General features: G+C 47.9%; 1 protein-coding gene across 1 annotated transcript; it reads left to right on the top strand.

Moving 5' to 3' along the window:
* Nucleotides 1-799: 799 nt before the first annotated feature.
* Nucleotides 800-24,709, top strand: LOC142584314 (uncharacterized). Its single transcript, XM_075694460.1, has 4 exons — nt 800-912; nt 14,366-14,407; nt 17,081-17,482; nt 24,379-24,709. Exons 1-4 carry the CDS (start codon nt 891-893, stop codon nt 24,636-24,638), a joined length of 726 nt encoding a protein of 241 aa, XP_075550575.1. The 5' UTR covers nt 800-890; the 3' UTR covers nt 24,639-24,709.
* Nucleotides 24,710-26,080: the final 1,371 nt, after the last annotated feature.

The following is a 26,080-nucleotide window of genomic DNA, read 5'->3' as shown; positions in this document are numbered from 1 at the left end:
ACACACACGCGCGCGCGCGCGCGCGCGCACGCACGCACGCACGAAGCCAGCAACACAATTGGTAGGGCACTACAAGCGACATTCGGAGGTTACGGTAAGATCTTGATGAGGGCTAGTATGTTTATATTTAGAACTGAGGTTTAAGAGCGCGAATAAAACAAGGACACGAAGAAACAATTACCACAGACAAGCGCGTGTCTGTGGTATTTGTTTCCTCGTGTCCTTGCTTTATTCGCGCTGTTGAACCTCAGTTATAAAGGAGGTTATGGGTTCTGTTTCCACAGGAGGCAAAGTATTCTTTTCTGCTACTTATTCTTCCATGTTCTATAGTATATCTAAATTTCAATTTAAGAAATACGCCTAATTTTTTCTATATTCACTGCATCTTGTTAATTCGTAGACTTGAATACACTTCAGAATCGAACATAGAAATTAAAGAAAATAATTGTTTCTTGGTGCATTTTTCAGTTGTACAGAGATAATTCTTACTGATGGCCTTCTCCGAACATTTCTAACGAAACATCTCCGCAGTAAAGGTAAAAATAAAGGGCCATAATAAGCAGGAACTTCCGGATTCTCATGCAAGTTGCTTCCTAGCATCGCTTATGCATGAAAAAGCTGGCCCTCAGCCTTCTGCGAAGTCTTACAGAGTCGCGATCTGCTGGCTTATAAAACAATGCATTTGGTGCTTTGCAGAACGTTGACATTTCTTGCTATTCAGTGATATTTTCATCCCCTATAAAGGTTACCAAAAATAAACAAATACCTTTTTATAACATTTACATGCCTCCTGGCCATTCGCGTACATATACGTGTGTGTAAGTTTCTTCAGGTGAAAACGAGGATTTCACTGGTTCTAAATTGTGCAGAAAAACAACACTTACCACGACATGTTCTTGCTACATCGAAGTAGTAAGTAGGCCATTCTACAAGTTAAGCGTAACGCACAACCTCAGTGACCATCTGGTTATCTTCCATTAACCAGAACCACTACTCAGCCTGTGTTATGCCCACTGTAGAACGATGGCCTTTTACCAATATATCCAATAACCACTGTCCTGCGTCAACTATCTCCACAATGCACCTGGAAATTTCGTAATTTTATCTCACCCACTTGCTCTCTGCTGTCTTTCATTGCACTTCAGTTTCCCTTGGTAACTCTCAATAGATTAGTGGTTATTCGCTCTGCGCATATTGTGGCATGCCAAACTACATTTTGCCTCTTCATCTGAACTTGGATGCTGGCTACCCCCAGTTTACTTTTGAATACACACGACCGTCTTCCTGCCTCAAAGTTAAGCATATAATTTTCCATCGCATTTTCTGTTGTAGAGCTCCCAACTTTTGCGGGTTCTTTCTTATGTTCCAAGTTTCGGCTTCATATTATTACGATATCATCGAGCGATTCTCAAGAGGCGAGCCGCCGCGAGAAAGACGATGAAGTTGGTCGGTGCGCTTGGCGCGAGCGAGTGTCAGCCTGGCTGCCTGGAAGGAAGGAAATCAACTTTATTCGAGGTCCTGCAGGCCATGAGAGCTTTGGGCTCTCATAGAGTGGGCGTCTCCCACGACGGAACCAGGAGGTTGAGTTTCCTGACGGCGTCGTGGACCTGCTGGACGGCCCAGAGTTGGGGAGCGAGTTCTTCGCTCCGGATGGCATCTTCAAATTTGCGCTTGTCCTGTTCGTAGTTTATGTGAGCTTGCGAGCACGGCCAGAGTAAATAATTTACGTTAAGGGATCTATTGCAATTGGTGCAATAAGACTTGTCATAGAGCTCAGGCATATAATGGTGTAGTCTGTTTTGCGCGGCATATGTGTCTGTTTGTAGCATTCTGAGTGTAACCGCTTGAGCTCGAGTGAGCGTGCGGTGTGGCATGCTATACTCTCTACGTTGTAGGTAGTAGTGTTTAGTGATTTCATTGTATTGACACGTGTACATGTTGATCTTTCCCGGGTGACCATGTTTCACCGCTTAACAAATACTATCGCACAGCGCAGGACACGCCTGCATGTATCTGGAATGTTATCGATGCTTCTATCCGCGGTCTCTTGTCGCCGAACCTTGTCGCATCTGATTTCATCGCGTGATGCGAATGCTGTAGAACTTTGTGGAGGACAAGCAGGTCCCAGCGATTAGTCTGGAACATTCGACGACTGCTGTATAAAAGCCGACGAGCTTGACCCGCTGATCAGATTTTCGACGATCGCCGACTGTGTTCGCCGCTCTCGTTGTGCTTTAAGTGTAGCCTGTTTCGTGGGCACAGGTTCGCCCAATAAAAGCTAGTTTTGCCTTTCACAGTATTGCTACTGTGTTCTTTGACGTCACGACCACGTGACAGTATGTATTGGGGGCGCCCTTGTTCTCCGAGTGGTCGAGTGAAGCAGCGCGGTCTGTAAGCGCGCGCGCAGCCTCGTGTGCCGCCTCGTTAAGGTTGGGGACGTCGCTGATCTTTGGTCCTAAGTGTGCCGGGAACCAGTATATGACGTGTTTCTTAACCTATTTCTTTGTAACAATTCCGAGAACCTGTGCGCAGACCGTGCCCTTTTGGAAAGCTCTGATAGCGGCTATGAAGTCGCTGTAGATATGGCAAAGATTGTCGTCGGTGAGCGCAACAGCGATCGCAACCTTTTCGGCCTGTTCAGGCTTCCTTGCGTTTACCGTGGCTGCATGTCTTGTGGACCCGCGGACGTCCACAACCGCAACTGCGAAAGCTTCGTTTCCCGCGTATGCAGCCGCGTATGCAGGCTTGGTTAAGGAGGAATCGGCCTCTCGCTTGTCGTCTGCCCTTGTTGTTTTCGGGGTGTACGTTTCTAGGCACAGGTCGTGCAGTGATCTTGGCACGGATGTCCCGTGGGAGGTCCGCAAAGTCTTTTTCTATGTTTTCTTGAGCAAATCCTAGCTTCTCTAGGATGGTGCGCCCCCGAGGCGTCGTCAAAAGCCTAGCAAGCTGGGCGCGCTGCTGGGCTTCGGCAATTTCTTCCAGGGTGTTGTGCATGCCCAGCTGCTCCAGCTTCTCGTTGCTGGGGCTGGTCGGAATGCCGAGGACTTGCTTGGTGACCTTTCTGATTTGGGCATTAAGTCTGTCTCTTTCGGATCGTGACCAATTGAGTATTGCCGCAGCGTATGCGAAGTGACAAGTGACGATCGCGTGTATGATTTTGATGAGATTATGTTCCTTGAGGCTCCTGTGTCTACTTGCAATTCTTCTGATGAGCCCGATAGCGTAGTTGGTCTTGGTAATGAGCTTCTGAACCGTAGAGGCATTGACGTCTTTAGTCTCTACGACCATACCCAGAACTCTGATTTTGTCGACGCACGGTATGGCGTGTCCCGAATTGGTTCGTACGGTAATTTCTTGATTATAATCGAAGTCTGACGAGTATGGCCTGCGGCCCTTCTGCGTGGGTCTGCGTACGAGTAGCTCCGACTTGGTAGGCGAGCATCTGAGTCCTGTGGGAATTAGAAATTCTTCTACGGTATTCACTGCTTCTGGCAAGATGTCCTGCACCATGCCCGGGGTTCCTTTGGAGACCCACATGGTGATATCATCTGCGTATATGATGTGCTCGAGCCCGTGGATCTGTCCGAGTTTCTCAGCAAGTCCCGCCATGGTAAGGCTGAAAAGCATAGGGGTGATGACCGAGCCTTGGGGGGTGCCCCTGTTCCCCAGCGAGAGTGTCTCCGTGGAGAGGTCGGCAAATCGGAGCGTAGCCGTCCTGTTATTTAAGAATGACTTGACGTACGCGTGGAATCTAGCTCCGAGGTTGAGGTCGGAAATGGTGTCCACAATGTATTGGTGAGAGAGGTTATCGAATGGCTTTTTCGAGATCCAACCCGAGAATGGTTTTGGCGTTTCTAATGGGGTCATCAATGATTTGGTGCTTGATTAAAATCATCGTGTCTTGAGTTGATAGACCGGGTCTAAATCCGATGAGGGTGTGTGGTAACAATCCCTTGTTTTCAAGGAATCTGGAGACTGTTCTGAACGGCGTGTTCCGCAGCCTTACCCACGCACGACGTGAGTGATATGGGTCTGAGGTTCTCGATGCCCGAGGGCTTGTTGAGCTTTGGGATGAGAACCGTGGTGGCGTTCTTCCATTCCGGCGGGACCGTACCGGAAGCCCAGACCTGATTGATTCGTTCCGCTAGGAACCGGACGGAGTCTTCATCCAAGTTACGAAGAGCCTTGTTACTAATACCGTCCGGACCTGGACCCGATGTGCCATTCAGGTTTTCAAGGATGGTCCTGATTTCTTCCAGGGTGAAGGGTTCGTCGAGATTGGAGTTGTCCGCGCCCGTGTACGGGGAATCAGGTACCTCGGCCTCATTTTCGTGGATGCTCGAGAGTGTCATATATCTCTCGGCAAGTCTTGCCATAAATTCCTGCTCGTTGGAGTTTTTCAGTTCGCGTTTCGCTATCTTGTCAGCCGCCTTGGTCTGAGGGCTCCTGGCTTGACCTTTGTTAAGAAGGTGTTTGAGCAGGTTCCAGGTTTTTCACGATGTCATGTTGCCGTCGGCCCTTGCGCATACTTCGTCTCATTGTTGGCTGGAGAGTACCACACAGTGGTGCTCAATGTCCTTCTTCAGTAGTGCGACCTTTTTCCTAAGCCTTCTATTGAGTCTCTGGGTACGCCATCTCTACAATATGGATCTTTTAACTTCCAACATGTGAGCGAGCTTAGCGTCCATCCCGACTGTCTGGATATCTGTTTCTATTTCTTTGGTCGCGTTGCGGGCGTCCTCCATGAGTTCTTGCGTCCATTGTTCTAGTGTAGCGGGCTTGTCGGTACGTTCCTTTCTTACCTGTCTAAACGCATCCCAATCCGTGTATCTCCATTTTCGTAGTGGTTTCAATGCGATTGCTATTGACGTTTCCACAATGTAATGGTCGCTGCCGAGCTCGTCGCCGGTATTATGCCAGGTGGCACCCTCGGTGTTGAGGACGAACGTGAGGTTTGGGGTGGTGTCCCTCGAGACCGAGTTGCCCATACTGGTGGGGTAGAGCGCGGACGTGATCAGGTTGAGCCCCATCTCTTCCTCATCGGTGGCAAGATTTCTGCCTTTGACGCTGGTGACGCCGTAGCCTCGTTCTACGTTTGGGGCGTTCAAATCTCCGGCAATAATCAGCGGGTTGTCCCCGGGTTTGTCCCTGGCCTTCTTCAACAGTCTTCTGAAACTTTGCGTTCTGTGGTTCGGGCTGCTGTACATGTTGAGTGCTAGTATGCTCTTGGCCTTTTTGCCTTTGGGAAAGACTTCGATGAACAGGTGCTCGCATTTGCTGTCCGGATTACTTCTGTCAATTTCGGCCCACGCGAGTCTATTACTGGTAAACGTCGCTACGCCGCTGCAGGCTTTTGTGGGTGGAACGGCAATTGTTTCATATCCCGGAAGTGTGGGTGTGTCGGTGTTGGTCTCTTGAATGAGTATGATGTCCTGCTTGTCTGTAGTGTGTCTGATGTGTTGTTGCAGGACCGATTTCTTGTTGCGGAACCCGCGACAATTCCATTGCCAGATTATAAGCTTGCCTTGAATGCTCGTTTGCGCTTGGCGCCTTTCGGATGGTCCTCGCTTATTTAACTTCTCTATTTCTGCTTTCTACTTTGGTTGCGGACTTTACCGCCATTTTGGGTGTGATGACATCGCTTGTTGCAGTGTTCCTTCTGACCATGGGTGAGGCGTGTGAGTTGACCGGTGCCATGGAGTGAGTAAAGACGGTTCTCTCGAGAACCTCAATCCTGGCGCCGAAGCCCTTCTCCATCACTTCTACCCTGCTTCTTAGGCCGTCGACCGCCTCTACTAGTCTGTCGTGCCCCTTCTTTAGTGACTCGATTGACCTAGGGTACTAGAGATCTTGTCCAATTTACCGTCTATGTCCTTGGCAGGCGTGTCGCATTTCGTGGTCTTGGCCTTGCGTTTCTTGGTGGCTGGTGTGCCCGCGGTAGGGGTTTGACTAGCCGTTTCTGATTACGCTACGCTTGAGGGATTCGGACTGGGTGAAGTGTCCATGTGCGTGTCCTGTGTCTGTGCATTTGGTGTGCCGATTTGCGTTTTAAGCAATCTGTTTTCGTTAGCCAGTTCTGTCATTGTGCGCCTGAGTTGAGCGTTCTCGTACTCGAGTGCTTTGATTCTCCCTAAGATGTCTTTGTGCACATTATTCTCTTGCCGCGCTTGCAAGCTCACCTGAGACTGGTCCCTCAGTGGCCCGCATTGAGCGGGCAGCGTCCCTGTCGTGGCGGAGGCCTGGAATCCCGTTGTCGCCTTGACTCGCTGGGCCCAGCTGTTGGCTCCGGCCGCGGGTGCGAAACGCACACCCGATGTGGAGCGGCCCCGGCTCCCCGGTGTGCGGGAGCGGCTCCTGCGACCTCTGCTGGCCGATCGGGATCCCGAACTCCCTCTGAATCTGGAACGTCCTCTGGGCTCGCGCTGTCCGTCTGGCTGCTGCGCCGCACCTGTGCCGTTTTGCCTTAAAAGACTCGTCGCTTTTTCTCGAAGTTTCTTGGACGCAATGGCTGCCTACTTGTTCTCGATTCTTCGCTTGCGTACCACGTACGGGACCTGGTATCTGCTCTTGCATTTCTTGTTGGCCGTGGGGTGTTTCTCGCCGCACAGCGCGCAAGAGACTTCTTCACAAGCGTGATCTCCTCCGGGGTCTGGAATACCGCAGTCCCTGCAAGTCTGCTTCTCCGGTGTGGGGCATACGTCAGCCCTAGTTTGCCACAAGCCTAACATATGGTGATCTGCTTCCTGTAGAGAGAGCACTCTACCCATGCACTTCCGTACATCACATGGTTGGGAGCCTTGTATACTTCGAAGACCACGATCACCGTCCCGGTTTCCTTAATGCGCTTCGCCGCCAGTGCGAGGGGGTTTCTCTGGTTGACGACGGACCTGGTTATGGTTTCTTGCGTGTGGTGGAGCGGAATGTTGCGAATGACTCCCTTGCACGTGTCGTCCGGTGCAGTCTGGTAGGAGAAGGCCTCGTACGTATGCCCGGCGATGGTGACGCTCTGAATTTTCAAATACCCGTTGACGTTCTCGGGTAGCGGGGAACTCACGACCATGATGTTCTGTTTATGGTCGGGGCAAATCGTGTCCCCGTCGCACTGCATCGGTTCGAGTCCGGCTGCTTCGTGAATGGCCTGCACAATTGCTACGTGTCCGGTTTCGGCGATGTTCAGTCCGCCGCGGATGCGAATTACTACTTTGGTCTCGTTTTGTGGGAGTAAATCCATTTTACTTGCCTTGATTTCTTTACGGGCCGACAAGGGCTTGGGTGCTTTCTCTCTGGCACCGTAGGCTGCCACGTTGGCAGCCACGTTGAGGCTAGGCTTAGGCTTGGTCGTTCTTCGTGGGGCGATGTCGCACCACACGTTCCTGACGGACCCCTCCGAGGGGTCGATTTCTCAGCCGATCACTTCGTAATTCATCGCAGTGCCGTTGGCAAGACTTACGTAGATATCTCTGTGCCAGCGGGAGCCCTGGCGTCCGTCCAAGCTGCGAGCTCGTCGGCGGGTATGGCGTTAGGGTTAGCCGACGTAGCGCACGCCTCGGGCATAGAAGTCCTCGTGGTAGTGCACCAAGTAAACTCACAGGGTCGAAAATGGTCTTGAAGTGAAGCATATATCTTCATAAACGTGATGCCGCGGTACGATGGCACTGGTTCCGCAAAAATCACACTTAATTTGAACAAATTTCGGGAGCTCGACGCGACGCATCCTGGCTGGCAGTCACTTCCCTGGCTGCCTGGCTCCAGTCTAAATAGCGTGTAAATAGCCTCTTTCGTCTGTGTCTTTCCACACGCAACATTCTGGTGGAGGTCAACGATCCCCGTCCTCACCACGGAACTCCGAAGTGGTCGGCACACCGAGCTTGTCACCATGCCTCCCGGTGACGAATCCGCTCTGCAACGGCTTCGGCTTGTCCAACTGCTCCAATCGTCACGGTGGCCCCAATCGTGACCCAGGTGTGTTCTCTGGCCTGGAGGGACAGGATGTCGACGACTGGATAAAGCTCTATGAACACGCCAGACGCCAGTGCTAATAACAGGTGGGACCCAACGATTATGCTCGCCAATGTCATCTTTTATCTAGGCGGCACCCCACGCGTGTGGCACCAAACGCATGGTGACGAGATAACAAGTTGGGACAGTTGAAAAGCTACGGGAACTGTTCAGCGACCCCATTGGGCGCAAGGCTGCCGCGGGAAAGGCTCTTGAGTCTCGTGTTCAGTCATCTACAGAGCCGTACGTTTCCTACATCCTCGACGTCTTGGCTCTATGCCGCTAAGCTGACGATATGTTCGAAGGAGGTAAAGTGGCACATGTGCTAAAAGGCATCGCCGACGACGCTTTCAATTTGCTTGTTTTCGGCAACGTCTCGCCTATCGACGCCATTATAAAAAAATGCCGTCGCCTTGAACAAACTAAGAGCCGCCGTATCTCACACCACATTGCGCGACTACCCAACACTGCTGCTACGTCGACATGTAAGGGTCGACTACGTCAGACCACCACCTGCGACGACGTCAGCCGTACTGTTCGCCGCGAACTCTAGGCAGCCTGTTCGCCAGCTTTCTCCACGACGCCTCCCGATCCGCCAGCAACCACCATTGGGATGATTCAGGCCGTCGTGAGACGGGAATTTGAAAGCATGGGTCTGAACACCGTGTGTTCCACGTCTCGACCCAGCGCTCCCCAGTTCTCTAGCGGCCCTCCTCGTTCCCGGCAGTCTTTTTCTGCCACATCTCGCCGCAACCCTTCCGAATGGCGTACCCCTGATGACAGGCCGATCTGCTTCCACGGCTGTCGCATCGGCCACGTTGCCCGTCACTGCCACAACCGATGGCCACCATTTCCTCGGACTTACGCCGCCACTTATTATCGCACCTTTGGACCTTCTCTTCCCTATGCCACCCGCCATGAACCCACTGCCGCTGATGCCCCTGCTCTGAACCTTCGCTACAGCCGCTCGCCCTCACCTCGACGCCATCAGTCTCGTTCGCCCCAACCCCACCGCTTCTCTTCGCCGCCTATCGCCTCCCGGACCCAGCCAGAAAACTAGGCACTGCAGCTTCTGGAGGTGAAGCTGCGTTGTCGACCCTGCCCTCAAATCCTCTGCTCACGTTACCTACTAACCGAAACCTTCTTGACGCTGACGTTGACGGCTATCCTGTCACGGCACTCATCGATACAGGAGCACATCTTCCTATTATGAGTGCTGCCTTCCGACGACGACTGAATAAGCTCCTCACCCCAGCGTCGGTACGCGTTGTCCGCGTAGCGGATGGCGGTACTGTGTCTATCATCGGCATTTGTACGGCACGTGTCGGCATCGCCGGCCGCCACACTCATGTCCTCTCCACCGTAATTGCTCATTGCCCCCACGACCTCATTCTCGGCCTCGATTTTCTCTCCGCACATTCTGCTCTTATTGACTGCTCTTCCAGTATCCTTCGCCTAGAGTTGCCGATGCTCGCAGAACCTTCTGACGCACCCCACTGCCGCTTACGCCCCACCGGCTTTCTTCACCCGCCGCCAAAGTCCATAGCCTACATTGAACTGTTGTTTTTCCCACCAGTTCCTGATGGCGAGTACCTCGTCACTCATCTGCCCGACATTCCAATACAGTATGACGTCACCGTGCCTCTCAGTATACTTAATGTTGCTCCGAACCGCACTCGCATGCCTATCTGTATCTTTGGTTTGGCAAAGCAAATTCTACCGCAAGGTATTTGCCTTGCCACCATTGATTGTCTCAGCGACCAATACGTGGCAGCGTTATCGCGAGATGGTTCTCGCGAGCTTAGCATGCCCCTCGCGCCAGCCTCGGGCGCTGATTCCAACATAAAGAAAATGGTTGCGATGGACCTGTCCTCTACGCAGGCTGAAGACTTTTGCGGAGTATTATCGTCCTACCGCGATATTTTCGACTTCGAAGATCGCCCTTTAGGCCAGATGTTCGCGGTCAAGCATCGGATTCTTACTGGCGATGCTGCGCCTCTTCACCGACGACCGTATTAAGTTTCTGCGTCGGAACGCCGAGTAATTCAAAATGAAGTCAACAAAATGCTAGATAAAAACATCATTGAGCCTTCATCGAGTCCCTGGGCGTCACCTGTGCTGTTGGTTAAGAAGGACGGCACGTGGCGCTTCTGTGTAGACTACCGTCATCTCAACATAACTAAGAAGGACGTCTACCCGCTCCCACGCATAGACAACGCCCTTGACTTCCTGCGTGGTTCCAGCTATTTCTCGTCTATTGATCTTCGTTCGGGATACTGGCAGATTGCTGTTGACGATATGGACAGAGAAAAAACCGCGTTCATCACACCTGATGGCCCATACCAATTTAAAGTAATGCCGTTTGGATTATGCGACGCCCCTGCCACCTTCGAGCGTATGATGGACTCCTTGCTTCAAGGTTTCAAGTGGTCCACATGCCTCTGCTACCTTGACGACGTCATCGTCTTCTCGCCAATGTTCGACACTCACCTCGTGCGTCTAACAACTATACTTGATGTATTTCGAAAGGCGAAGCTGCCACTTAACTCGTCCAAATGTCGTTTTGGCCACCGACAAATTACTCTTCTGGGCCATCTCGTTGACGCTTCCGGAGTACAGCCTGATCCCTACAAAACTCGCGCTGTCCGAGAGTATCCGGTTCCGAAGACAGCCGCAGACGTTCAAAGTTTTGTAGGGCTGTGCTCGTACTTTCGTAATTTTGTTCCAGATTTTGCGACAATTGCTAGGCCCCTAAATAATCTTTTGAAGAAAGGCATACAATTCTCGTGGGGTACTGCAGAAGATGCCGCCTTCTCTCGTCTCGTCACTCTTCTAACCTCAGCACCCAATCTCGCCTACTTCGACCCTGATGCCCCTACAGAATTGCGTAGAAATGCCAGCGGTCATGACGTAGGTGCCGTCTTAGCCCAGCGTCAGCGTGGCCAGGATCGCGTTATTGCTTATGCAAGCCGCCTCCTAGCACCATCGGAGCGCAACTATTCCATTACGGAACGAGAATGCCTTGCTGTTGCCTGGGCGGTTGCGAAGTTCCGTCCTTACCTTTATGGTCGCCCTTTTTCCGTAGTCACTGACCATCATGCTCTCTGCTGGCTCTGATCGCTAAAAGATCCTACAGGCCGGCTCTGTCGATAGGCTTTGAGGCTACAAGAATTTTTATATTCCGTGGTGTACAAGTTTGGCCGCCTGCACCAAGACGCTGACAGTTTGCGCGTTACCCTGTTGACGACTCTGACTCCTCCAATATTGCCAGTGCTCCTTGCGTATTCTCTGTATCTCAGCTGCTTCATTTCGCCGACCAGCAACGCCGTGACGCCTACATCAGAGCGCTCGTCGACCGTTTTGAACACTCTAAGGCCGATGCTGCTCTACGCCTCTGCGTCCTCCGCGACGGTACTCTGTACCGTCGTAACCTTCATCCGCACGGCTCTGAGTTCCTACTTGTCATACCTAAACACCTCCGCTCAAACGTTCTAGAAGAGCTTCACGACGCACCAACGGCTGGACACCTCGGCGTATCTCGAACCTATGACCGTGTACGTCGCCGTTTTTTCTGGCCGGGCCTTGCCCGTTCCGTACGACGTTACGTCGCCGCTTGTGAACTTTGCCAACGACGCAAGAAGCCTTCTCAGCTCCCCGCTGGTTACCTGCAGCCGCTCAACATCCCTGCCTAGCCCTTCCATCGTGTGGGCTTGGACCTTTTCGGCCCATTTCCGGAATCCGCATCAGGAAACAAGTGGGTTGCAGTCGCGGCGGACTACGCGACCCGCTACGCCGTAACCCGCGCTCTTCCGACCAGTTGCGCGCTACTGATGTTGCGGACTTCCTCCTACATGATATTATTTTGATGCATGGTGCTCAGCGTCAATTGCTTACAGACCACGACCGTACGTTTTTGGCCAAAGTCATTGACGACATCATGCGTGCCTGCTCAATACAGCATGAATTTACCACCTCCTATCATCCCCAAACGAACAGCCTCACTGAGCGTTTGAACCGCACACTTACAGACATGCTATCCAAATACGTTTCAGACGACCACCATAACTGGGACCTGACTCTACCTTACATCACCTTTGCATACAACTCTTCCCGTCTCGAAACTGCTGGCTTCTCCCCGTTTTACGTCTTGTATGGCCGCGAACCGACGCTACCACTGGACACTGTGCTTCCGTCCGCCACAGCTCCAACTAGCGATTATGCCCGTGATGCAATCGCCCATGCTGACCATGCTCGCCAACTTGCGCGCGCTCGTCTACAAGTGTCTCAAGACAAGCAGAAACAACGCTACGACCTCCGTCACCGTGATGTCCATTTTGTGCCCGGCGCCCTCGTGTTACTTTAGTCGCCATGGCGTAAAGTCGGCCTCTGTGAAAAACTGCTTTCCTGTTACACAGGCCCGTATCGCGTGCTCCGCAAAGTGACCGATGTCGCCTATGAAATCGTTCTAGCCACGCCCACTGCGTCCTCCGCTGTGACAACCAGTGACATTGTCCACGTTGCCCGACTCAAGCCCTACAACTCTCCATGCACCTTGGATACTTAACAGCAACGTGACGGTGCTTTTGCCGCCGGGGGGGGGGGGGCTAAATTACGATATCATCGAGCGATGCTCAGGAGACGAGCCGCCGTGAGAACGACGATGACATTGGTCGGTGCGCTTGGCGCGAGCGAGTGTCAGCCTGGCGTGTGAGCCTGACGTTCTTCTAAAGCAGTCCCTCACAGGCTATTCGCTGCCTGAGGGACCCCATAAGACATGTAGCAACTTCACCTTACACAACCTATATCATTTACAACTTGCGCAATCCGAGTTTTGGCATATAGTATGAGATCTACTTCCCTTCGTGCTTGCTTGTTAAGGCTTTTCCAGGTCAACTAAGGTTTATCTCGCATGCGAAAGAAAATGTTAATTATTCACAAGTGATTGCTTCCCGTGAACTCTACAATTTCTAGAGTCGATCCCATAGTTTCTGATTGTCGTATCGCATGCCTTCTTACCCCCTCCCCCTTTCACACTGAAAATGCCCGTGATTGAAATGTACCAATTGTTCCACAGAGTGTGAACATATCAAACCATAGCATATCACTACATTTATAACAATACATATTAGGCCCCATTTAGTCATCCAAGAGATCCTGACAAGACAGCATACAGCCATTGGGCAGGTTCAAAATGCCACTTCGGGGTGTCATATATTTTGAAGGAAGCTGCAGGCAGCTAAAGGGAGAGGAGGAAGAAACTGGACGTTTTGCATGTTCTAACATGCATGTTCTAACATGCGAGGAGCTCACTGAAGAAGCACTCTCTCGGGAGCCGTGCTGGGTGTCCAGAAGGGATGCCTTGTTCAATGTAGCTTTCATTTTATGCGGGCCGCAGCGGTTGTTCATAGCACTGTCAATCCTCATACGGAAGCGTGTGCGCAACGCTATAGGAGAGATACTTTTCACGCACGTTCCAGAGGCGAGCCAGAGTTTCGGATAAAAATGTAACATGTCAATTTTGCCAACTCGCTCACTTACTCGAAGAAATTAAGAGGCGCGTTGAATTCACGACTTCGCCATGAATGGGCTAAAGTAAGCATTCTCCCACTTAAGCTTAGTGAGAGCTTCACCGGGAAGCCGTTGCAATCTCAGTCGAGAGGCCACCATGCATGTTCTCATTTTCAGCGCGTCATGGGAGAAGTTAAACATTTGGACATAGTCACTAAAAATAACTTCGCAGTGCCACAGCCAATGGCGACTTCTCCCGTACGTTCAAAACTTGTTTCTGTAGTGAAGAATACGGTATATTTCCGTTAAAACAATATCAGAAAGGTACTTCGATAGCGTTTACGTTGTCGTAAAAGCTTACATTTAATATAGTGCCAAAAATTTGTTCATTGTTCTCATCTTGCTGATTAAAAGGCATCAATAATTATCAGCCTGCAATGGCACCTCGAGGACTTTCGCATCACGGTTCGTGGCACCAGTGCTGCAGCTTTCCAGATCACTCTCGACGCTGGTGAAGCTGTTTGTGTCAACAGAAATACTGTTTGCTTCTTATATAAACATAAGGGTCTGCCGTTAAGGTACTCTCACAGAAATGAATAGCAGACTTGAGCGGCGGCGACGTAATTTTGGCTTAACTGAATAAGTGGTTCGGGTTAAGCGAACATTGGTTTTCGTGGGGCCTATGGGAACCCCTCCGATTGTTCAAACACTGTTCCTCGTATCCGAAAATACGCCTTAGCTGGCTTCGTCGTAACGTAAGTTCACGGAATTGCTCATTTTAGCGCTTGCAAGAATTTTCATGTGCACTAAAAATCTGACGGCTACATTGCAGTAACCCTGAACCACTTGTGATTTCCAGGTGTATGCGTCTATGCCTGGGTTCTCATAAGCACTTTAGCAGGTAAGGCAACCAAGTCAAATAATATTTCTGCACCTACCCAAAAAAAATAACGTTGTGTCCATCTAACAACTTGGCCCTACTTGGCCCTATCCTTTCCAAAACGAAGCTTATCTAGAAATTCCTTTCAAGAAGCACATCCACGTACGAATAAGAAAAAAATTGTGCCTGACTAGGGGACGGCGCAATGTAACAATGCGTTTTCCCAAAACGGAGCAGAGTAGGGAGAGATGGGGAGGGGAGGGGAGGGGGAAAGCGGACTGAGATTTTTGAACACAGGTGGTTAATTAATGCTGCAGAGCTGCCAGCGAAGGCCAATCCACGGACCTTCCTGAACGTGAAGGGGTTCAGTCTTTCTCTGTCATATATGACAAGACGGTGAGTGAGGGCGAGGGGATGAAAACGCTTCGTTTACTCTAACAGTCGGTTTAAGCATGAAACTGAGAGCGAGAAATATAATAATTCCTTTATTTTGAGCTGAAATGCCGAGATTATTTTAAGCAGGTACTGACAAGAAACATGCGTAAGGGTGACAGGCTGGCTCAGAACGACGAACAGCGGCGGCCGTAGCAGTGCTTCAGGTTGGACACGGTTGCCTACAGTGGGTACCTTGGCATCCGTGTGGACACTTAACGAGAATCGGGTGAAATTTCTGGCGCAACTGTGTATACCGTAATGGCGCCTTCAATCGGTCAAATTTATTGCTATAAACTGAAATTTTCAATGCTGTCCGGAAAACTGACTGTGTTGCTTTGTCCTGTGTTCTGCGAGCATGCACGGTCTCCGAAGGTAAAAACAGCTTTGGCACCCTTTCAATGCGGCGGAAGCTATGCATTTAAAGTGTAATTATCGAGATTATGTTCATTAAACGTTGTGCATTTTTCATGAGAGTAATCTCTGCTGCCTCTTTAGTAGCCTAATCGATGCCGCATAATTGCACGTTTGCTACGTATGACATATCTTGAAGAAGTGTATAGCATTAAAAAAAGTCAGCGACGATAACGATACTCCCTAATACGAAATTTGACCCGCCGCAGTTGCTTAGTGGCTCTGCATGGTGTTGGGCTGATAAGCACCAGGTCACGGGATCGAATGCCGGCCACGGCGGCCGCATTTCGATGGGTGCGAAATGCGAAAGCACCCGCGTACTTAGATTTAGGTGCACATAAAAGAACCCCTGGTGATCCAAATATCCGGAGTCCCACACTACGGCGCGCCTCATAATGAGATCGTAATTTTGGCACGTAAAAACCCCATAACTTAATTACTCTTCAATGCGAAATTTGAGCGCATCTGTATACGTGTTTTTATTTCGCGATATACTGGCTGGCGCGGACCCTCTGTCTCGTGTCCAGAGCGATGTGTGGCGAAACAGAGCGATGTGTGGCGTGACTACCTCGCCAATCGGGAGCCTGCAAGAGGAGGCGCGTGGGCAACGCCTGGGCGCGATTCACAGCAGTCGCCGCAGACAGGCCTCCGCTCATGCAGCGCTTTGTTTCCGTACAGACGACGCGCGTTACTCTGGCGCCATCTCGTAGCCATCGTCGCCGCAAAGTGCGTTCTGCGCGGCACTACGCTTTTCTCACGCCTTTCGCCATACCCTCCACTTCCGCTTTCCGCCTCATGGTTCCGCCGCACCCTCTTCCTCCGCTTTCCTCCCCGCGCTCTCTTCGCTATCGCAGTCTCTCATCTCCCGCTGCTCTCCGCGTTCGGTTTGATCCTTCGCTGTGTTCGTTCGTTCGGTTACGAGGGACAACGCCGACGCTCGCCGCAGGAATGGGCGCCTAAGTGCTGTGCTCTAAAAAGACTAAGCGTACACACAGCAAAGCGTTTTTACAACCTTTAGGTCCTGTTTTGTCCCCAAACAATAATCATAATCTATTTTGCCTGTATTCCTATTATATAACGCACAGCGCTCGCTAGTTTCCTGCAACATACACACGCACATGAACCTGAAGGACTGGACGCGCAGGTTCAGAAAAAGTAAAGGCACGCAGGGTAGATGAGTGTTCTTTGGGGCCAAGGTAAACCTAAGCATGTGCAGTTTTTTTTCTCGGAGAGTACGTTCCTTGATGGTACCCCTCCGAGCAGACAACATGTGCAGAATAATGTATATGTTCGTCACACGTTTTGCGTGTCCTGTCCCCAGTTCTGCCAGGTATTGAAGTCATGCTAAATGTACTCTAGGTAGTGGGATTCGCACACGCGAAATGGCGGGTGCAACGGCCATTATCGCTTTCAGCATTTTCACTGAGTACGCATAACGTTCGCGGAGCAGCCTATGCCAACAGAGTTATCAGCTCTGAGCGCTCACCTCCTTTTTGTTTCTGTCATCCTTTCGTCCTTCTTCCTCTTTTCCCACTTTTCTGCCCGATGTTCAGGCGTCAGCCGCATGCTAGAGAGTTACGGCGTGGTCAGCTGGTCTTTCCACTTCTCTTTCTCCCTCCCTACCATAGTGTCCATCTACGCCTGAGTACTACGCGAAGCAAGATTTTTTTTTGTTTTCTCCAGGAACATTATAGGCAACGCTGTATATACGCTAAAGGTGACACGGCGATCATTAGGCTGGCACATTCGGCTTCTTTAACATCCTCACTGAATGGCGCGACGCGAATATGACTTAAGCAGAACGACCACAATCTTATCCTGACCACCTTCACTTTCTTTTCTTTTCAGATGCCTCGTATAGAGACGACGTGCTGAGGAAGTACTTCATGAACCTGGTTCCACCTAAATTGCTTTTTAGTTTGCCAGATCATTATTTCGCCCTCCGTAACCCTTTCGATGTCAACGGTACTCTGTATAGATTCAACCTAACAGATGGACGACTTCGTATTAAGACGCCAAGGTTGGAGAAATTTGTTGGAACTGCTTGCAAAATCGAGAGCTCACCTTACAAAATGGCGTCTTGCATATTTCCAATTGTCGACTCATTTGCAACTTACAACGCAATGCTGTCCTACGGGAGAAATGTGTCTGAGACATTCCGAGTGAAAGTCGTTGCCGAACAGTACGACAGTGGTGGCTGGAAAAATCCTGCCGACATATCTGTTTACATGGACGCCAAAGGTTCTCCAGGTAAACATTCTCAAAAACCTAAAACTATGCATGCTTCATGATGCGCTGTTCGCGTTATTAAGCTTGATCAAGCCTTCGATCAATACATGAGCAGTGCACTTCAACGATACCTGCCATATTACCATCTCAGACATCCCATAATTCAAATGTAAAAAAACGCATCACGCGAGAATATCGCGTGAGGAAATTGGCACGTGCCCTCTCTGTTCGTTCCTCATTAATTATAGTAAGCGAACGAGAAGGTAGACTGTATTAGGTAGAACGGCAGTGCAAACGAACCCTCAACACAGAGAAGGACCACGAACCAAGGCGAAACCTGCTTCACTATGTTGCGTGTGTGGTTTTGGCTGCCGCTCTGATATGCATTTCATCCAACTAGCCCAAGTATCAGTGGTACTATAGACCCCACCAGCGCCCGGAGTTCCAAGGTAGAGTTCGAAATTGATGTTACGCTTTTTGCATGTAGCACGCACGCACATACCATAGATACACTAGCACAATCAGTTTTCAAAGAAAGCAAATGTAAACAAAACGAAAATAAAGCTTAACGTGTAGACACGCACTAATACGAACTGTGAAATAAGCTCGAGGTACTTCTCGAGGTACGTAGAAAGAAATATAGGCTGAAGGTGCTTTATCAAATAATGCAGGATCAACTTAAGATTGATTAGCTCAAATATCTACACGCTCCAGGCAAAAGAAACCCGCGAACTAACCATGACTACGTCATAAAGCTATACCTTATCAACAGTGATACATATGGATACACATTTTTCCCGGATGTGGTAGAAATGTGGAACCAATTGCCAAACGCTATTGTTAGCCTAAAAGATGTCACCGACTTTGAGAATGCTGCTGAGGCGTATTTACGGGAGTTTTCAATTTAGTTTTGAAGTGCCAAGTGATATGTGCGACTTGATGTTCATTGTACGTATTTTGATAAATGTCAGAAGTGTGCTGAACATCATTGAAGTGAACATCTTATTCACTGTGAATTAACAAGTGTTAAGCTACTTTACGTCCATTGACATTGTCCATATTTGGTGTATTTAATTGTATTGTCCTCTCTGTTAAGACCCTCTAGGAGGGTTGACAGTATAAATAAATAAATAAATAAGTAAATAAATAAATAAATAAATAAATAAATAAATAAAGGGTAGCGTACACATGCACATGATTGTCATATTACTCAAGTAGTCTCAAGTGCAATATAACTCTAGTTCCCGACGGTCGATAAATTAAGTCTTTTTGTTCTGAAATGACAAAAAAGACCTTCATTTAAACTGGTTTAACTGTGGTGTAATGAGAGCATTTCGGCGTTTCGCACGCATTTCAATATGTAAATCGTAAATGAGCCACAGATAAAGGTTTCTTTTAAGTATTTAAGAGCATGGCTATTTGTTTCATTTTTCTTGGAAACTCCAAAGCTCGTTTTTCTTATTTTGTGCTTCCTGTCGTTTATAGGAATTAAGTACATCCAGCAACAACTTCTAGTTTTGCTGAAGCACTTCTTGAACTTTACGCGGTTTATATTTCTTAAGATATTCGCGAAAGCAAGAATAAACACCTCTAGGGCGCTGGGTTCCTTATAGCTGTCTGTGGTATAGTTGCTGTCAGCGGCGACTGACTTTATTTTGTAGGCCCCTCTTCATAAAACATAACGCACGGAAGTTACGCGTTTGCGAGCGTATTCTGACTGAAGCGCCTATCCAGGCTAGGTCATCGATATGCTAAAGGATCCTCAGCTGTTCAGGTCCGCCAAAGCTGTTTCACACTGGTTCAATGTGCCTCACTGGTTCAATGTGCCTCACTGGATCGTTTGATCCTGTTCTCATGTGCCCGTTGCCGACCGCTGACTTTGAATTTAGCAGCTCGCTGATGTGGCTCTGTAGAAAGCCTTGAAACTTGCCAAGTACCCGCCTTTGGCTCATTTCGAGTACAACGTAGCCCACATTTTCGAATAAAAAGTTATGCGGATCCCTCGCACTGTGGGAATCGATGTAAGCGAAGCTTTGTGTGCTGTTTGCTTTGAGTGACAATAATTAGCGGCGATATTGCTGGCGAATGTTTAATTTCTCGAGCTTTTAGTCCAATACGAGAGTGGTGAGTTCGTGTTAAGCGTTACCCTGCGTGCATCACTGTTGTTTGTTTGCGTGGTACACAGAACATACAGGAGACGTGTTTGCTTGAGGCGTTGTTGTGCGCCATTGTTGAAAACCTCCGATTAGGTTAGCATTGTAATTGTCTCACGCGGCATATTGCATCGTGGCAGAAGCATTAAACTTTAATTGACTTACGGGGCTGTACGCGCCAAAACCACAATCTGATTATGAGGCACGCCGTATTGCCACACTCCGGATTTTGACCCCCTGGGGTTCTTTAACGTGCACCTAGATGTTAAGTACACAAGCGTTTTTGTTTTTGCCGGGATCGAAATGCGGCTACCACGGTCGGGATCGATCTCACGACCTCGAGCAATCTCACAGCCGCGGAGCTACCGCGGCTGGCACATAAAAGTGTTGGTTTGACGTGCGACCATGTGCGTGCTGTGGCCTAGAGGCTAGGGTGCTTTAATGCGGCTTTGCGTCTGGACGCTGTGCTTCAATTGTTCACTTGACAAATTTGCACGGTGTTTATTTTTCAGAAACAGCGGAAACGTACAGTACCGTGCCTTGACCTTAAATTTATGCAATTGTCCGCAACCATTCTCTATTGTCCACAGCCAATATCGGCAACCACTGTCGTGTCTAGTAGTAGCGTTTCCTCGCCTTCGCAAGTCGCCTTTTCCCTCTCCCCCCCTCCTCCCCCCGTGAATGGGAACTGCGAGCGAAGAATGGCGAGGCTGTCATTCATTCATTTCATGGCTGCGTCGGTTCTCCCCATTCTCAGCCCAACTCACCCTACCTCCTCTCTACCATTATACCTACGTAACTCCCCTCTGGCCTGTTGCACGTTAGCAGAAAGTTAAGCGCTGCAGTTTCTGCAATGCTTTTTCAGGGGGTCACAGATTGTTACAGCTGTCAAGAAGGTACTGTAGCGACGCCCAGGAAGATTTTGAGGGAATTGTGCACATGCGACGAGATGGAGAGATCCAAAGAAGTTTCTCACATCGCCTTTCCTCTCTGGCGTGCTCCTGCCATGTATGGCATGAAACTCGACAGCCATGGCGTGCTCCTGCCATGTAGAAACAAGAAGAAAAGGCTATACGCAACTGCAAAGCGTACAAACTCACCCGTGGTATGGGATAAATACAGCTCATTTTTGAAAGTTTACTGTTCATCTTTAAAAGAGGCTAAAGAAAAATACTTCTCTCAAGATCTACCTTCACGACTTAAAAACAACCCCCGAAAATTCTGGCAGGTGATTTCACCCAATAGTGGCTCACATCACATTTCACTAAGTGATGGGAATCAAGCTTCAATCAGTGACAAGGAATGCCCAGTCGTCTTTAATGAATTTTTTTCATCCATATTCACAGTAGAAGACCATTCTAATCTGCCGGAAGTCACTGATCTAGATTACCAGTACATGCAATCCATCGATATAACGGAGGATGGTATCACAGGTCTCATAAATAACCTTAAGTTGACTACTTCTTCGGGTGTCGATAATATTAACTCAAAAATTTTAAAGAATACAGTCACGTTATCTAGCAAATTTTTATGCAATATTTTCCGCCAGTCGTTGTCATCAGGCCAGCTTCCCTTAGACTGGAAAATTGCAAAAGTGATACCAGTCCACAAAAATGGTAGCAAGAATTCCCCAGAAAACTATCGGCCAATATCATCGACAAGTATTTGCTGCAAAATGCTTGAACATATCATTGCATCTCACATATATCATCATTTGGAATCAAATAATTTTTTCTTTATTAACCAACATGGGTTTAGGAAAGGTTTGTCATGTGAGACGCAGTTACTAGAATTCACTACAGACTTGCATTTTAACATGGACCATAATCTTCAAACAGATTGCTTTTTTCTCGACTTCTCCAAAGCCTTCGACCGTGTGGCTCACTGCTGTTTAATTTCCAAGTTATCCGTTCTCAAATTAGACTGCTTAACGCTCTCCTGGATTCGTAACTTCCTAACAAATCGTCAGCAATTTACAGTCGTTAATAATTTTACGTCACCCCTTGCATATGTCAGTTCCGGTGTACCGCAGGGTAGCGTACTAGGACCCTTGCTTTTTCTTATTTACATCAATGATCTGCCCAATAACATCTCATCCTGCATGCGTGTTTTCGCCGATGATTGTATATTATATCGACCAAGTCGCAGCCTTGATGACCATCACATTCTTCAAGAGGACCTTCATCTCGTTACCAAATGGTGTGAAGACTGGCAAATGAAACTTAACTCATCTAAATGCCAACTAATGACATTCACGCGAAAAACATCAACTCATAGGTTTTCCTATTATATGAACTCAAATATAATATCTCAGGCATCAGCATATAAATATCTAGGCGTAAATCTTACCCCGAGCCTTTCCTGGGCCTTTCACATTGCAACCATATGCGCAAACGCTTCCAAATCTCTTGGGTATATTCGCCGCAACTTGCGTAATAGCCCGTCTAACATCCGTAAATTAGCATTCGTATCATTTTTACGCCCTCAGCTCGAGTTCGCGTCCCCTATATGGTCTCCCTACCATGAATACCTAATCCACATGATAGAAGCTATCCAAAACCGAGCTAGTCGATTTATTTCCCGAAATTACAGCTACCAGTCAAGCATTACTCAAATAAAACTCGACCTTTCCCTTCAATCACTAAGTAGCCGACGTGACATAGCACTCCTGTCCTTGCTCCATAGATATGTTCACCAAATCAAGCCACCAAACTTGCCACTGGAACGCGCGTCTTGCACATCACGACGACTTTATAATGATTTAAGTCTCACTCGCATTTATGGCAACACTAACGCATTTAACTTCTCGGCTTTACCACGAGCGATTCGGTTATGGAATTCGCTTCCTAATAGCACTGTCGCTGAAATGAGCAATGATAAATTTAGACAACTACTGAACCTACAGTCTTCATCATAACAAATATCTTCATCTGTACATATGTCATGTCATATAATACGTGACTTTCTTTTTCTTGTTATTGTGGTTTCAATTTTGTTTGCTTTATGTACTCGCGCTATGTACGTTATTTTGCGCAAGTGTTACATCGCCTTTTATGTTAGGGTGAAATGTACTTTTCATTCCTTTCCCAATAACCCTTTGTATTGATTTAGCGTTTTTTTAACACTGTTTTGGAAGCATGTGATCATTACAAACATTTTTAACTCTCACATTTTTTAGCGCTCATATATCTGTTTTCTCTTGTCATATGTTCAGTGATGCCCCCCTTACTCAATGCTCCCCTTGGGGCCTGTAAAGTACTTTGAAATAAATAAATATGCAAGGTCTGAACCATCTCCCGTCGCGGCGTGCCAGACAGCGACAGTAGCAGTAGCAACAGTCGAAAAGTCGAATAAAAGTCGAAAGAGAAAGCTTCGCTTCAAAACAAACCGGGCCAGACCAGACGCCACCAAAATGCATGACGTCACGACGAGGTGGTGCGGGAACTCCAAAGCGGATCGGCACCAGTCTCGTTCTTTTCTTTTTTTGCGTTCTTTCCGATTTAAGAAGCCTCATAAACGAATGGGTTCTTTGGTATTATACAAAGGTAAATTACTGAATTAACACAGCAAACTGGGCGAGTTGGTAATTCAACCTAAACTTAGGGGTGGGCAGCGAAACCCGGACGAAGGACAAAAGGAACAAGACGATACGAGCACAAACTGGAAACTGGTTTATTTTTTTTAAACAAGTGGTTAAATACACAGAGATAAGGATCATGTGTTCATGTGCAATGTATAGGCGGCGAAAGCGTGACAGCCTATCTTGCCATTCAAAAACTTTGTTTCTTTATCATGCAGAGAGATGGAAGTCTGGCTGACGCGTGAGCATGGGTTGCATAAAGTAATATTCTACAATCTCGCGGTTGAATCTCGAACTCGAAGCGAACTCGAACTCAATACTCTCTTCCACAGAGACTAGGCAAAATGTAACATTGAGCGTTCCCAATTTAAGAAGCATTCATGTAACGAGGTAGTTAATTTTGCGCAGCTTAAGGAATCCGTCGTAATAAAATGTTTTTAGCCTCCACCTCAGTGGCGTCTCGCAGCCATCGCTTTACTAGTCGGTCATACCGTAAACAATTGGGCGCCTGTATGCACGTGTTTTCGTTGTCTCAATAGCGTCTACATCTATTTGACCATCGAGCCTCTTCCTCTGATTAGTACACTTTGCTCGCAATGCAAAGCACGCATAAACCGACCGCTTCACCAACTACAACTGAGCGTTGTCGTTCAGCGCTGTCATGTCAGTCATATTGTTTGTCTTCAATTTATCGACTATGGCTACTAAACTGGCTAAGCCTGTTTTGACTTATAGTGGCCAGGCAACCTGGAATAAAAGATTATGTATGCCTGTTATTTAACTGAAGCGATGCCCCATATTTATATTCAAATAAATAGACTGACTTTTCAGACATTCTTTACATAAATTGTGCTATTTTTCTCACCAATATTTTTTGGAATAATCGCCACTGATATCATGATCGAATGATATTAATTTTTCCCGTGTAACGCTACCGCGGGTCGAATACTATTCGTTGCATCGAATGTCATTAGAATCTAATAACATTAAGATGTCCAGCGTGACAGGGCTAAACCCCAATAACTTCGCTAAACCCCAATCACTTGTTAAAATATTGGTTAATGCACTAGATTTATTTGCAAATGAACTGTGACACGAAGCTTGGCAGACTCTGTTGCGCATGAATTTTTCGCCTCTTGGTTGCGTTACCGAAGTAATTAAGTGGCGACTATCCCATATTTCAGGGCAGACGCGTCTGGAAGTATTCATGATATATGTTACGGAATACATGGCGAAAACAACTTCGTCGCCATCGTTTCGCGAATTCAAAGTGTTTCACGGCAACAAGAAGATCATAAGAAAGGTCTGGCATGACTTCTTTGACTATGTATTTAGAAGATGCAAACAAGATATGCGAAAGGTAATGAAGGACTCGTACGCCAAATGGGTGTCTCGGAACGCGGCGCATACAAAACCAATCAATGATTCTTTATTCTGGAATTGACAAGCAGGGAATTCCGAGAACAATAATGAAACCAGTTATGGAATGTTGAATAAAGAGTAATAAATTCTGGGATGCGGTGCCATTTGTTTCATTTTTAACACTTACCTTACAAATGAAGTTTGGCATGTTCCTCGCACCGCCCCCTTCTCACAAGTTCAAAAGAAAGCGAATAAGTATGATGCACATGATTCAGCTTCATGTCGCGTTCACCAGGCGTTATATATACCTCATAGGTTGCAGTGAAACTGGTACAAATTGTGAACCCTGTCAGAGGCCAGCAACACTTGCTTACATAGTTTGCGTTCGACAGGCGCTACGGAAGATAACGACAGAAAATGTTGTCTTCCATCGCACACGCCCGTAAGAGGCCGCTATCAAACGAGCTTCTTTTAGGTTCTTGGCCTCATGCAAACACAGCAGACATGATTACAAGTGCACCTGTAGGTTCTCTACAAACTACTGGGTTAGACGCATGGTTTTAGAGATTCCGCAACGTAGTGGATTTGCATATATGCAGCTCTCTCTCCTATAATCACCATTCCTTTTCTTTCCCGTCTGCTTTCGTCAGTTTTAGTCGACTTGTCTGGCTTTATTCTAGATCGGAACGGCCGCAATGGCTCCCGAGGGAGAGGAGTTCTCATCGCTGCAAATCAACAACTGTCATGCACCGTTATTAACATTGAATTTGATTTAGAAATATTGTGGCTGTTAGGTCGCTCAACACCAGAAACATTTCAATTGGGCGTATGTTAAAGACTACCTCAACATAAACCAGACTTCCCATGTAAACTTAGCATCCTAAGCCCGCTTACTAAAGCGCATTCTACTGCCGATATTATTTTCTTCGTTGATTTCAATTATCCAAGCATCTACTGATATACCCAGGTCTTCTAGTAAGCAACACGGAAGCAACCAGATTTATTTACGTTTGCCTTAATTCTAACGTCACGCAATCAGTATAAGAACCAACACACATCACACAGGAATCGGCAAGCATCTTGGATTTATACTACTAACAAACAATCCCGAAAGCCTGTAATCAATTACGACTTACCTAAACGAAATAAGCGCCAACGAGGTTATTCAAGCTGTATTTGGCTTCAAGGTGGCACCGCGGCAGATCTCAAAAAATATTATTCGTCTCTATAGCAAAGGCGATTATGAAGCCGTGACAAACGAGGTAATTATAATCCTCCCATTCTTTGAAACCAACTTCGAGAACGGATGCGTTAATGATAATTAATAACTCTGCAAAACTAAAATAGACAAGCTATAGTAAATAGAAGTTCATTTGCAAAATTACATATTGTTCTGTTAGAATGAGAGTTTGCCAAGTTCCAAAAGGTTATGAAATGAAATGAAACGTCTTTACGTGCAGCAAAGTTGAAAGCCAAAGCGCACGCCTGGGATACATACTGTGCTGCTGGGAGCACTTATTTGGC

This window comes from Dermacentor variabilis, chromosome 6, assembly GCF_050947875.1.
Source record: "Dermacentor variabilis isolate Ectoservices chromosome 6, ASM5094787v1, whole genome shotgun sequence".
Classification (NCBI taxonomy): Eukaryota; Metazoa; Arthropoda; class Arachnida; order Ixodida; family Ixodidae; genus Dermacentor; species Dermacentor variabilis.
The sequence above is the reverse complement of the archived record's forward strand: the minus strand, read 5'-3'. Positions and strand labels throughout refer to the sequence as shown.

Coding starts and splice junctions, on each gene's coding strand:
- LOC142584314 (XM_075694460.1), top strand. CDS start 891: ATGTTCTTGCTACATCGAAGTA. Junction 913..14,365: donor GTTCTTGCTACATCGAAGTA/GTAAGTAGGCCA, acceptor TGTGATTTCCAG/GTGTATGCGTCTATGCCTGG. Junction 14,408..17,080: donor TCTCATAAGCACTTTAGCAG/GTAAGGCAACCA, acceptor TTTTCTTTTCAG/ATGCCTCGTATAGAGACGAC.